The following is a 14,003-nucleotide window of genomic DNA, read 5'->3' as shown; positions in this document are numbered from 1 at the left end:
GAGCTGCAAACCCCACAACCCCCCCCCCCCCCCCCTTCCATCCTTGAGACTCAATGTCCTCGTTAAGGTTGGCCACCATTGTTATGCGAGATTCAAGTTCAGATAACCAACAAAAATAACAAATTTGTAATTTGGACTCTGTCATCATCGAGCCCAAAAGTCATGTACGTACCATATGAAGTTGTACTTTGTCTTATATAACACTTCACTCTTTCCTTCCTTTTCGACATGAGATTTACTTAAATAATATGTACCCTTTCTTGCAGAGCTTTCCACCTTAGAAGTTTGTCAGTCCTCGACCTTGACCCGGCCTCATCAACCCACCATTTGTTATTAGGAGCGTGGCAATCAAATGTGGTGCATAGATAAGACTAGGGAAGTTCAAGATAACTTGAAAAACAGAACACAGTCAACAAACGGACAAAAAAAATCTTGTAATTGATCGAATCAGTTTAGTATCAAGTGTTAAAAAATAATGTATAGTTTGCTTTAATATTATAGTAACTTTAATTCCTCCTTGATCATTATATTAAGAGGAAAACTAATGTATGAAAGGGAATTAAGTTATTTAAAATTAAGTAGTGACCTCATAGTGAGAGTTCTAATAATTTAGAGGTACCATACTTTGAATTATTACTTTGATGTTTGATTGTTCACCCTACTTGTCCAGCATTTAAAGATATTGTTACACCAACCAAAGCAAGAATATTGTTCCTTGTACGGTGCATCTACTTTCATCTATTCACAAATATGGTTCTCTATTTCCTAGAAGTTACAATATATATACTTGATAACAGTAATTAATCTTCTATTTCAAAATGAGTTGTGTTCCATTGCATGTATGTTTGGTCCCATGGGATTGTTTAGTACTCATATGGAAGGATGGGACATGTTTAGTTATATGTAGGGATGGAGATAACATTCACCGTTAGAATGTTTACAATTGAAACCATTAGCTCATCGACGAGGATTGTGGTAGAGTGATAAGTACTACTTCATCTTTAACTAGAGATATGGGGTTTGAGTCTCTTTGGATACGGAGTCACCTTTGTTAGGAAGCGTTTTACCCTCTAATGTGGGACTTTCTGACGCGTATCTGACTCCAGACACTGGGTAGGAAACCAAAAAAAGGGAAAAAAACAAAAGAACCCCTTAGTTCTAAGAGCTACTCTTGCTTGGTAGGTATAATAAGAAGTTCTAATTTAACAATTTGATCCAAGATACCATAACCCAAAGGGAGAAATCAAGAACATTTTCTTTTAGTTTAACCATCTGGTATTTGAAGTCTTTGGCTTATTTAATTCAAATTTACACGTGAGTAGTTCTACTAAGGAGTAAAGCCTCCTACCAAGAAGTTCTCTATTTTTAAAAACTCGAACCTGATTAAGAGTGGAGAACTCCCAATTATCCCATCACACCAGGACATTTTTTTTTAATTTTAATCATCTGATATCCGAAGTTTGTTGGTCCAATTAATCAAATTTGCAGTTGGTAAGTCCACCAAGGGGGTAAAACACTTTCTACAAAAAAAAAAATCCATTTCCAAAGATCAAACTTAATTAAACATGGAGAAATCTCAACAACTTTCACTACATCTTCAATGGTACATTTTTTTTAGTTTAATCATTTGATATTCGAAATTTCAGCCCAATTAATTCAAATTTATACTAGGGTAGGTCTACTAAAGGAGTAAAATGCTCTTCCAAAAAGTTTTCATTTCCAAAGAGTCAAACTTGTTTAAGATCAAAGGGATCCCAACTACGCCACTACATGGATGGACACCATTTAATGAGTCACTTCTTAGACACCAAAGGACATTTAACATTAATGAGCAGGAAAGATTCCTATCCAATCTTCAAAACTAGTTCAATCTTCTTGAAATGATCATGTGGGGGGGTACTTTGAAATAATATGTACTAGTACCATGGCTAAAGGACATTCCGTACCAATGGCATATTAAATTGGAAAAAAGACAAAATGCAATAATGTGACCCAACATATTAAATCAATAGATGCAGAGGTTTGCCAGCTAATAAGATGAGACAAATCAACTCAAGTCAAATAACTCAATTTTGAAATATTTGCTGATGAGATTTGGAGATTATGTTATGGGCAAAAAAATCATATAGAGGCTCTGAATCTTGATGTGTGTAGTATGAAAATGAGGCAACAACCATCAAGGTAGCAGCATCCTGGAAGCACCCAAATTCCAATCACAAATTGGACATTGCATTTATTATCCACTAAATAATATACAAACATGTTCATCTAGACAGATAGACTTGCAGAGAAAAATAGGATATCAATAACACTAGAAGGATAACAATATCACATGTATACTCAAGAGGTAATTGGTTCGAGCTACAGAAACAATGCAGGGTAAGGTTGTGCACAATAGACCCTTGTGATCCGGTCTTTACTCGAACCTCGTGGGCCGTGCATAGTGGGAGTTTAGTGCACCGAGCTGCCCTTTTTATTTTATTGTTTGACATAGATAGAAACATTGACTGACTAAACTCCAGATGGTATTTACATCAGAGGATAATTGATTTTAGCTCCAAAGAAGTCTTGCATGCTTTGTCAACATAATTTATTGAAAGTGGTACACTTGCATTTACATGAGTCTAAAGGATGAAACACTTTTCCCCTGTAGATGATTTTGTTATTTTTGTAAATGATGTTATAAAAGCATATTGTGTGCACAAATCATCTTTTCCAAAAGAGAGATGCCCTGCAAAACTAAAAAAAAAAAACATGATTTCAGAGCTTGGATTAATTCTATGCCAACACCTAGAGTTTCTTGGAAACATGACTATGAAAATCAATTATCAAATCAGCAGTTATGAGATGTTCATACATCAGACAACTAGCATTGACATGTTCATTCAAGTCCAAAGTTTGAACAGGCATAAACTCCAGCACATTCAAAGGAAACAAAGGGGTGGAGGGTCAGACAAAACAAGCTGCTGGTTCAACTGATATGGAAATCACTATTTCAGGATAATATTTGACAGGCAACTTAAGAGACAGTAACAGGCAACTCACTGGTAACTTGTTAGCAAAAGATGGAAAATAATGGGAATCCCTTCCAAAAACAGAAAGTACTTAGTGAGTAGAAGTTAATTTTAGAGATGTCCTGTGGAATTTGCAGTATCTTAATAGCATACAAAAGAAACAAAGATTCGTATGTCTCTTTTGACAAAAATGACATGAAGAATATCTTATGAGTGTTTAAATCCACAAAGTTCATTTGGTAAATCCCAAATCGATCAAGTAAGCCATGTTGCTAACTGTTCAGACCCAAACAAAATTGTGCTGTGCTTGAATCATCCATGTGATATCTTTGCATTAGGTATGTTGGTGTAGTTTCTTTCTCATAGCCTGAGGGGCAGGAGTTGCACTGAAGAAAAAGAAGTTAATCCTACTGCTTAACATCTCAGATACAGCAACCAAACCATCATATGAATTGGTTACCAGAAAATAAGAATGTATATCATTTTGTTTCATTTAGAAATTAGAAAAGATATTAGTTTTCGGGGATTCCTTAAAAACACAAAAGGAGAGTAAAAGAATCTGGGCTTGTCTAAGATTTTAACATTCAAATCCAGTTTCTCATATCTGTTTCTTTCTACAACCCTTAAGGAATTCTGCTTTGGGCCATCTTATTTGAAAAGCTCGGCTTCCAGTAAAAATAAGCCCTTGTGTGGTCTTTGCTTCATCAAAATCTTAAGACCAATGACCTGTTACTGTCGAAAGGCAATCAAATCTATTGTAGTTAAATTTTAATTATTTGTTGACGACCGTGGTGTCCGGGTCAGCTTTCACGCACTTCGACTAATTCTATGGGATACTTGCCACTTCCCACCAGCAACAAGCACTAGATAACTATGTCCACCAAGGCTAGGGCAGATGGGAAAAAACACCTAGTGTTTTTTGTCTCCACTGAGTTTTGAACCTGAGACCTTAGTATTCACAACCACTTCATTGACCACTGGCCACACCCTTGGATGCTAGTCAAATTTGGTGCATTATGTGTGAAAAAATCAAGGACACGCTTTCTGTTTTACATTATACATTTGCAAGAAGGTAGTCGTCGATAAGGATTATCACAAATATTGTAAGGGCTATTTGACGAATCTTCTCTGCTTCCACATTCAGATCGTGAAAGTTTGACAGTATAACTGTTAGTTAACACTCATGTGCCTAAAGGATCTATATCAAACGGAAAGAAACTTGTTATTATCAACTGTTGGTTAATGTTCCTGTGCTGGAAAAAATTCTCATAAAACCTGAAATTCCCAAACTTCCTATGCAGAGAAACGTGAAAATCTCCCCTTTGCACCTACGCTATAGTTATGCTTTGCAGTAATTTTTTATCTGGAGTAGTCCAAATTATCAGCAGTCAGGCACTTCTTCCTTCTTTTTTTCCAGGGGTTGCATTCATGTCACTTGCAATTGACTTTCAAGGAGTAGATTTATAAGTGATGCTAAATCTACAAGCAAATGCTCGAACGTCTAAGAAACTACTGATCGAGAACACATCCAGACATCGAAGCAGACAAACTTTTTGAATCAGCTAAATTACAATAGATCGAAGGAAACAAAAATAGTTCACTCCATTTGTAACATCATCTGTTTGCATTACATGATGCTTACACTAATTTGAATAGTCTTTTTCGGACTCAATCAACTAGGTATTGGCAGGAAAGGTCATCTGATAAACAATTTGTTTCTGTTTTCGTGTTGGGCAGGGCAGCTGAGATTCTAGTCATGAGACACAATCAATCAACCAAGCGATGCATGAAACTGCAAGTTAACCCAAGTAATCTTAGCATGAAAGGGGAACACCAGCCAGCTGATAGAGGGAGAAATCCTCCAGTACTTTTTTCAATGATGCCACAGGTTTTGTAAAGAGACAAACATTAAATTCCACTTAGACAATTAAAAAGATACTCAATGAGAAGTTAACAATTTTTATTTTGTTTTACAAAGGTAACAGTAGAATTTAACAAATTTAGATTTGTGCCTAAAGGACCTGGACTAATGTTTGTAGCATGTGCAGATTTAAAACTTGCATACCCTGAAATTAAGGAAAACTCTAAAGAGATGAATATCATACCAAGTTTTCAGATGCTTCATTGTTGAGAAACCCATTGCATCAGTGTTCATAAGATCCCTCAAAGGAACTTAATGACTTTATAATGCATTCATACACCTTAATCCCCTCCAAATAAACAGTATCCTTGAGGTTCTGCCAGGAGAACAAACGATTGGCATCAGAGAAACAAGTGATTACTGATTTGTCATAGATAGAAGCAGAGACAAACCTCATTGTGGTCATGAAGTAAGATGGGGGTATTCTTCATTGGGGAGAAACCAAAGGTAGGAATTCCCAGCCGTCTCATGAATCGAGCATCAGTAGTCGAAGCTAATATTTCAGGCTTGGAGAGTTTTCCACCAGCTCTAGTAACAGCTTCATTGAACACAGACCACCAAGGGTTGGAATCAGAAGCAAGTGTCATGAGAGGACGTCCCATGATGTCCCTTAGGAATCCTTTCTCGGTTATCTGCCACATTACAAAAAGCCTGAGAATCAGAAGACCAAAAGTACACATTGTCCCTTTTTTGTGTTTAGTAAAACAAATAACATATTGAACCCAAATGTAAACTACTTTAAATCTGGTGATTTTAAACATACGAGTGGGAATGGGGAAAAGCATCTACCTAAAAATGAAGCCAACCATTACTTACATTAGAAATGACGTCTCTACTCCAAATTAACTTATATATGCTCTATTTAGAGTTGTCACCCTAAATAAAGTTTGTTTTGAATAAACAGAATTGACCAGCAGAATGATTGCAGAGGTTTCATATTGAGGCATAGCTGATTGATTGACAGACTGATGAACAGAATGATTACATAAGATTCGTTATATTGAGGCATAGCTGATTGATTGACAAACAGAGTTGTCCCAATATTGTGACAACTTCCTGAGAAGAAAACTATGGAACCCACTTTAAGGAGAGAATTTTCAGTCATCGAACAGCTTCAGAAATACAAGAAAATGACCATTGGATCAAAATGTGTACTCTTAAGCCCTTATTTCTTTCTAGATTTCCAGGCAAATTAATCCTAATTTGTGAATTATTCCAAGCCAACATTCTTATCGACTTCTCCAATCCTTCCTCTTCTCAAAACTCTCTCTTCTTAACATTGTCTCTCCACAGCAGCCACACTTTACCATCATCTTTAGGTCCATATTGGTAGAACCCAAGTTTCAAATTGATCATATAATAGCAATTACTATGACTTTGGAGTGTCATCAGTTGAAAACTGGTGTAAAATCCACTTAAGATGGAAAGGAAGGCCTTCTTAGCTGGGGGAAAGTCATATGAGATCATTGAGAAAAAGGGAGAACCATCCGCGTGCTTTGAATGGATCGAAAGAAGGAAATCTTCATCAAAAGCAACAGATTTTTTGGATCTGCAAAGTATTGATGAAGACATCCGAAGAACCGGGGAGATCTACGTCGGAAATGGAACAAACAGGAACAAATATATGAATATTACATTATCCCAGACTACAACAGATTTTGAGAATTCAATAGAAACACTGTAGTAGAAGGGAGTAGGACAAGATTGATCATAATCAAACTCTGGTGGCAGGACATTGCAAACAAATTGACGAAATTCAAGGCGAAGGAATTTCTTCTCCAACTGTAAGCTTCCCTATTCTCCCTTCAAAATCTAGTTCATCGTCAGATTCATGTCAATTCAGATTAATATGTAGGTATCATATCACCTCTTTCTTTTTCTCCCTCTTATTGCTCCAGAATTATGCAGAGATAGCCACACTTAGGAGATGGTAGGTCACAGGTAAGTGAAAACTTCAGCATATAGAGCCCCCTTTGTACAAGTGATGAAGTAGTCTCTAAAATCAAGAATGTACTTTCTAGCGAAGTGCAAGTGGTGCACAATTTGGTGAACTGGTGGCAGAAGGCTCCAATAAAACAGAGTTAGAACAACAGGTACAATCAAATAGGAACATCTATGAGACAAAAGCTTATCGCTTCTGCTCAATTCGGACTGAAAACAGGTGAGTGACGTCAAGCTTCACTTGATTAGTGCTATCCAACCACCTCTTACCACACTTAGTAACTGATCAATCACTCCATCTCATTATTGTATCAACACAGCCCAATCTGTTTCACTGGACATACATCTTTTTCCAACTCTTCCAAGTCATACCTCACTGGAGAGTATGCTCTATATATGTACTGAGACACTGGCTGAACATCTGTTAACCATCGCCCCACCCCTGTCTTCTTCTCCATCTAATCTTTACCCCTTTCACCAGCGTTGGCAGTACACCATGCTGTCTACCCAAACTAAATACTCATCCCCCTTTCATTCTAATAGCATCAAAACTTCCTACCTATTGCCTTCATCTTCTTCCCACTAGTAATCATTATCACAATTACAAGAAATAATAACAATTTTTTACCGGAAAAAAATGAGTTCATATTTTTTTCATCGGAAAGAATGGAGCTTCGCCGGAATATTTGAAACTTGAAGAAAGAAGAAGAAGAAGAATTGGAGAGGGTGAGAGAAAGAGAGAGGTGGAGGGAGTGGGGTGTGTATGCTAAAGAGATGATGGAAATGGTGGATGGGAATAGCTGCAGGTAGGGGAACATGGGGTGGGGAAGAAGACTATCTTAGTTTTTTTTTTTTTTTGGTAATCAATTTTTATTTTTTTTATTAATTTAGGTGTATAAGTTCGAGAAAAAAAAAACAAACAATTTTTTCAATTGTTTACGTCCTTAAAGAGGGTGAAACACGCGTTTTTCGACATGTCATCATTTTGTGTCTAATAGGAATGAGTTTTGAATAAATAAGGTGTTCAATAGGTACAAGGATAGATTGAAGTGTCTAAGTGAAATATGTGGACAACTTTAAGGGGCGCATATGACTTGAGCCAAAAGATTTTCTTTTTAATAACTTGAGCTTTTAGATGAGATGGTCACACACTTTTCCATTGTAGTAGAGCAAGCAGAGATACTAGGTTCAAGTCTCATTGCCACCTATCAAAAAATGTTTGACATGCTTACTCTATGAAAAAGAATCAGGTCAGCATGTGATTGGATGAGGATTTAACTAGATAAATAAATGTGTATTCTCTCTAACAACTTACACTTTTAGAACAGATGGTCACATACTTCAACATGGTAAAAGAGCAGGAAAAGGTCATTGGTATGCATGTGAGAGGGCGTATTGAAGATATAATTAAGGAAATGTAAGTATGTTTTCCTAACAGTTTAATCTTTTCGATGAGATGGTCATGTCATTGGTGATTGCGGTCTAGATAACATTATGAAAGATGACACAGTTGATGTTAGTATGATTATAAGAGCTGTCACTTGCAATACTGCTTGTTCTTCAACTCTTGGCTGATGGAAGTTTTGTATGTTTCCAGAAGTTTGATCTATTTATCTCTAAGGAACTGGTCAAGTATCAATTAGAAATATCAAAGCGGTAGCATTCTTTTCTTTCCTCAACCTTCACCAACTCCTTAGCTTTTGACAACTTGAGAGCGGACAAGAATATTTTTTTTCCCGGATGATTTCGATTGCATGAACCTACAGAGACTGCTACTAGTAAGAAGGTTTAGGTTCCGTTGGTCCATGTAATCAACACTGAAAACAAGACGAGATTTTGAGACCCTTTCCACTTATTCTATGAGCATTTCTTTGAACCCAGGATGCATGTTGACCACAGAGATACTGACATACCGAGATTCTGAATTGAACATTCCATCTAGTCGCATCTTCTAAAATCTCTTCACACAACTGATTCACCAGTCTGCAAGTTACGAGATTGGCAATATGTAACTTTTGGTTGTAACCTATAAAATCGGTCATGGAACATCGCTCCATATCAGCCCCATTTTGAACTGAATTGGCATACAGTGATAAGTATTAGGCAAATACAGTTTTTATAGGCAACAAGAGAGCTGAAGCTTATGTCATTCTTTATGAATGTCCTCCCCGCATTTCGTAGTAAACGTGCTAATTCGCTCTAGGGAAGATTAGTCATCTTCTCAAAAAAAAAAAAAAAAAAAAAAAAAAAAAAAAAAAAAAAAAAGACAAAGAAACCTATTGAAAGAGACACATCTGATGATCAAGTCAGGACAGGTACAGACTTGTCTACTGACTTCAAGTTAATTCCAAAGTACTGCCTCATTAATTCAGTCAGTGCATTCAAGGTGCAGAATTGTGGAGTTGATGGCTTTTCTGGTCAGATGCAGGGCTTCAGATAGGTCACCAGAGGTTGGATTGATCTTGGTTATCAATTCGCTTGCCGGGCTAATGAGGTCGAAAGTATTGTTAATTCGGACCAACAAAAGGTTTTGCAGCAAAGGGTGGTTGAGTGCCCCATGCCTACTCTGCTAGGTAATTTTCCAGCACAAGCTCGCACCCAGGTACAGATGGTATTGTACAGATAGTGGGATCCAATAGTCAGTGGCGGATCCAGAATTTTTGTTGAGGGGATTCGAAGTATAAAGAAGTAAACACGTAAAAGTTACAAGATGAAAAATGACATAAGAGGAAAATTTTAATTTTAATCCGCTAAATTTAACTTATATTGTCATGTTGTGTTTAGGTTCTTCCTACTTTTACCCTGGTTTATCGAGCTTTTAAAATTTCTAGTGTCTTTCTTTTTATTTTGCAGTATTCTACTTTTTAGATTTTTTTCTAAATTTTGAATTAGTGTACATTTAATCATATGTTACTTTAAAAACCATCAAGATTCTTTAGAAAGGTGTAAAGATCGAGTTACTAATATTATAGTGCATATTCCGAAGATAAATAAATGACATCGTCGATTTTTTTAGTTCATTTAATTCAATTTACTAGGTTAATCATTTGTTAAAAAAAATAAATTATGAACCAATCAAATAAGTTTAGTTTACTTTTAATCTCTTTAGAATTGACTTGAAAATAGTAAGAAAGAGATACAATGAAATTAAGAAAAAATTCAATTAAATAGATTTTATTAAAAGAATATTCACAGCTTTTAAAGTTTTCCATTCGATTAATCTTAATTTACTTTATTTTTATATAATAGTTTTCTAATTCAATTTTTAAATTTTAATAACAATTCACCATTTTCCCAAAGAGTTTCTTTAAGTTAGTACATGAGAAGAGAGTTATGTAGAAATAAAATAAGCAATATAAATAAGAAGAATAAAAGACAAAAATATAAAAATGTGGCTAATAAATTTAAACAAAGATAAATTGAGAAAAAGATATAACATAAAAAGAAAAATTTTAAAAAACAAAAATAATATAATTTTAGATTGAATCCAAAAATAATGAGGCCTTTTATTGGGTATTCTATGCCCAAAATTGAGCCCATCTCAGCCTTTTCGAAGCAAAAAAAAAAGGTTGAAACTTGTTGCACTCACCGAGAATCGAACTCGGAATGTGCAATTTAGCAATGAACCCCCTTACCAGTGAGCCACGCTCCTCTTTTGGTTATTGAGGGGGTTCATTTTACTATCTATACGCTTAAAATCAGAAGTCTACCTTATATATATACCTTATATATACAGTGTAATTTTTCGACGAGGGGGTTCGGGTGAACCCCCTAAGCTCCACGTAGGTCCGCCCCTGCCAATAGTCCTTGAAGCTTTGATTCTTTAGGATCCAATTTCACTCGGTTCAAGAACTTGAAGTTGGGCAAGATCCTAGGGAAAAGACTGTAACTCATGGTTCTCCCAACTCAGACAGATAAAACTGGCTGATAGTTCCTTTAGTTGAATCAACACATCTTGGCTTCTTGACGCATGACTTTTTGATTCCACCTCCTACGATAATAACCACGCCATTCATTCAGGAATAAATCGATATGGATATTAATGAAATAATGCACCACTTCCCCAACATATTGGTAAAGTAGAAATCCATGGTGCAAAGTGAGTCCATTTTGCTCAGAAGCAGGAGCTCAAGCCGACTAGACAACCAGAAAAATACTCTTCGGTCAACTTCAGTTACCAGCCTGTCCAAGGCCTACCAAGCCCACAGTTCAGCATGAGCTCTCCTTACAGCACACAAAACTTCAATAGAGGGGAGAGTGGCAGATTCCATCAGATCTTGTGGCATAGATGGCACATTTAGCATGGCCAGCTCCTAGTGACTATGTTTTTTATATAGAGATGATAACTCAATGCCACAATAACCTTCAGTATAAGCAAGTCAACATGGGTAAGGCCTAGGAGGCTTACGATTTCAACAAGTAATTTTTGGCTTACCTGTAACCTTTTCTTTTTAAATCGACAAGTCAGAGGATAGTGAATTCTACACGAGAAACCTGTTTGCTGATATCACCAACTTACTTTAAACAGTGAATCAGTGATGCAAATATTTCAGTATACCGATGATATACCTCAAAATGCTCTGAACAGTTCCGAAAGCTAATAAGTGCACCATCATTTAATCTAAAGGCATTTGAACTGTGGCTGGAAACAATTGATATAACTTCCAAATCTCAGATATGCAAACTATGCATTACAAGAACGGTTTGCAAGATATTTCTATATGAATTTTCAAAAAAATCACAGTAGTGGGAAGATAAGCTAAGATCTGCAAAATAACATCAATAAGCATAGAGAAAAGCAACATTCACCTTATATGTCATGTTCCTCCAAGCTGGTGCCCATTGCTCTTCGATTATCTTCCTCATAAGTTCGGGGTCAGCTGTTGGCGGCATCCTAATATCAAATCCCGCCTCAGCCTCAGAGGGTTGCATGTTCATCATAAATCCCTATGCAAGAAACAATGATAAGCACAACCATAGACTACAAGGAAACACGTTCAATACACCAAAAGCTAATGTTACTTAATACATAGAGAAGTTGTTAACAGGAACAGGTTCAGAATTTGTTACCTAACCTTAGAAGTTATTCCCAATTGGTAGGCTTCTGTCATGATTTGAATTCATTAAGAGACATCTAAATTGATTGAAAGTTACATGAGCAGAGGTGACGCGTCATCACTCTCTTATCGATATAAACAGAGGGAAAATGTGAAGGGAGTGATTGAAGAATCAATTGAGAATTCTTATTTTCTCTCAATCTACCTCTTCTTCTTCTTCTTCTTCTTCCTAGTCTATTCACTTCTTTCTTATCTTCTTCTTCTTACCTTAATTCTACCATTACAGGTCACTGGAGCTCATGGTTATGGAGTAGTTCTTTTGTTAATTCAATTGTAACCTTTCAGTTGAATCAATAAAGAGTTCCATTTCGAGTCCAATTCCTTCTTCTTTACAGACTACAGTATTTCCATTTCATTTTTACAAACACATTACAGTTACTTTTGATCATACTTCAATATACTTTAAGAACAACAATACAACAATAACTTTCAAGCTAAAGAAAATTTGAAAGACTAATCAGTTAAGAAAGCATCATTGGCATCACATATTTTATCAAGTTGAATAAGAAAGAGAATCCGGATGACTAAATTTAAATTCCTAATACAATCAACTACTGCTGGAAAAAAGAACATACTAGAACTTAAAAGAGTGAGCTCAATCGAAAACTCACAGTTGGGGAAGGAGTTCCAGCATTGAGAAACACCGGGTTCACTGAGATGACCTCAGAATTAGCAGCCAGTCCAGCCTTGACCATATCAAACATAGACTCCCTAAACTTAGTAATAACCTCCATACTCTTCATCAAGTTCTCCATAGCAGTATTATCATACAATTTAGACCCATGTCCAGGCGTTCCAACAGCCTTAATCACCGTATGCCAAGGTGTCCTATCAGCATAAAAAACCCTAAACTCATCATTAGGCGAAGCCTGTCCCTCATCCATCATAAACCCAAGATTCAACTCTTCAAATTCCTTCAACTCCACAAACTTCCCCATCCCATCAAACCCACCAACCTCCTCTTCAGGCACATACAGAATATGAACATTTCTCAGTGGCACAAATTTTGAATCACTAGTTTGAATCGCTTTGATTGCCTCCAAATACTGCATACCAATACACTTATCATCCTGGGCTCCCCGTGCAAATATTCTTCCATCGGAAGTCTTGTGAGCGGAGAACGGCGGGTGGGTCCATTTATCTGGTTCAGCAGGGACAGAATCAAGATGGGAGTTGAAAAGAATGGAGGGAAGTGAAGGATTTGAACCTGGCCAGGTTAATAGGAGGAGGGGTGAAGTAGGGGTGAGGTGAATTACTTTGGAGTGAAGATTTGGGATGGAGTTGGCGAAGTTAGTGAGGTAGTTAATGGCGTCAGTGTAGTTTGGGTTAGGATGGGCAGTGTTGATTCTGAGGTATCCTTGGAAACGGGAAATGGGTGTGTCTGATTCTTTGTTTTCATGGAGGGATTCGGAGAATGAGAGTGAAAGGAGGAGGAAGAAGAAGAGGACTGGGAGACGTTGGAGGTGATCGAACATTGTGAAGACCCTCGAGAAAGACAAGTGCTCTGCAAGTGTTACCAAATGAAGAAGGTAGTGGTGATTTGGTTTAATTTGATTTGTTATTATTAATAGGAAAAAAAGAAGAGCATATTTCACATATAACAAATACAAAATTCATATTTGTATGCTATAGCAAAATTTGCATAATTGCACTTCATAGTAAACATAAATATGTATATTTCGCTATACATATACGAAAGAAAGCAGTTGTATAATCTATTTTGGTATACATATACAAAAAGATCAATTGTATAAAGTGAGTGAGCGAGCGGGATCTGGGAGAGTGGCGAGCGAGATCTGGGAGAGGGGAGAGAGGGGAACGAAAATATATGTATATATACAATTTTCACGCATTTTATACATTTGAGTTTTTGTATAAAGTGAGAGAGTCGAGTGAGAGAGCGAGATATGGGAGAGTGACGAGCGAGATTTGGGAGAGAGGAGAGAAGGGAACGAAAATTATATATATATATATACAATTTTCTCTCGCTTTATACAAACACAAACGCAC

The 14,003-nt window shown here is 36.5% G+C and overlaps 1 protein-coding gene across 4 annotated transcripts; it reads right to left on the bottom strand.

Moving 5' to 3' along the window:
- Nucleotides 1-2,196: 2,196 nt before the first annotated feature.
- Nucleotides 2,197-13,535, bottom strand: LOC102590216 (aminoacylase-1). Of its 4 annotated transcripts, none has more exons than XM_006351828.2 (5): nt 12,605-13,535; nt 11,686-11,823; nt 5,328-5,567; nt 5,120-5,251; nt 2,197-2,739 (listed from the first exon to the last, which is right to left on the bottom strand). In XM_006351828.2, exons 1-4 carry the CDS (start codon nt 13,466-13,468, stop codon nt 5,159-5,161), a joined length of 1,335 nt encoding a protein of 444 aa, XP_006351890.1. In that variant the 5' UTR covers nt 13,469-13,535; the 3' UTR covers nt 2,197-2,739; nt 5,120-5,158. The 4 variants fall into 4 exon arrangements, with proteins under 4 accessions (XP_006351890.1, XP_006351891.1, XP_015166174.1 ...); XM_006351829.2 differs by having other exon boundaries at nt 2,197-2,731; XM_015310688.1 differs by lacking the exon at nt 2,197-2,739 and adding an exon at nt 4,595-4,881.
- Between the last annotated feature and the right edge of the window lie 468 nt (nt 13,536-14,003).

Source organism: Solanum tuberosum, unplaced genomic scaffold (genome assembly GCF_000226075.1).
Source record: "Solanum tuberosum cultivar DM 1-3 516 R44 unplaced genomic scaffold, SolTub_3.0 scf00134, whole genome shotgun sequence".
Classification (NCBI taxonomy): Eukaryota; Viridiplantae; Streptophyta; class Magnoliopsida; order Solanales; family Solanaceae; genus Solanum; species Solanum tuberosum.
The sequence above is the reverse complement of the archived record's forward strand: the minus strand, read 5'-3'. Positions and strand labels throughout refer to the sequence as shown.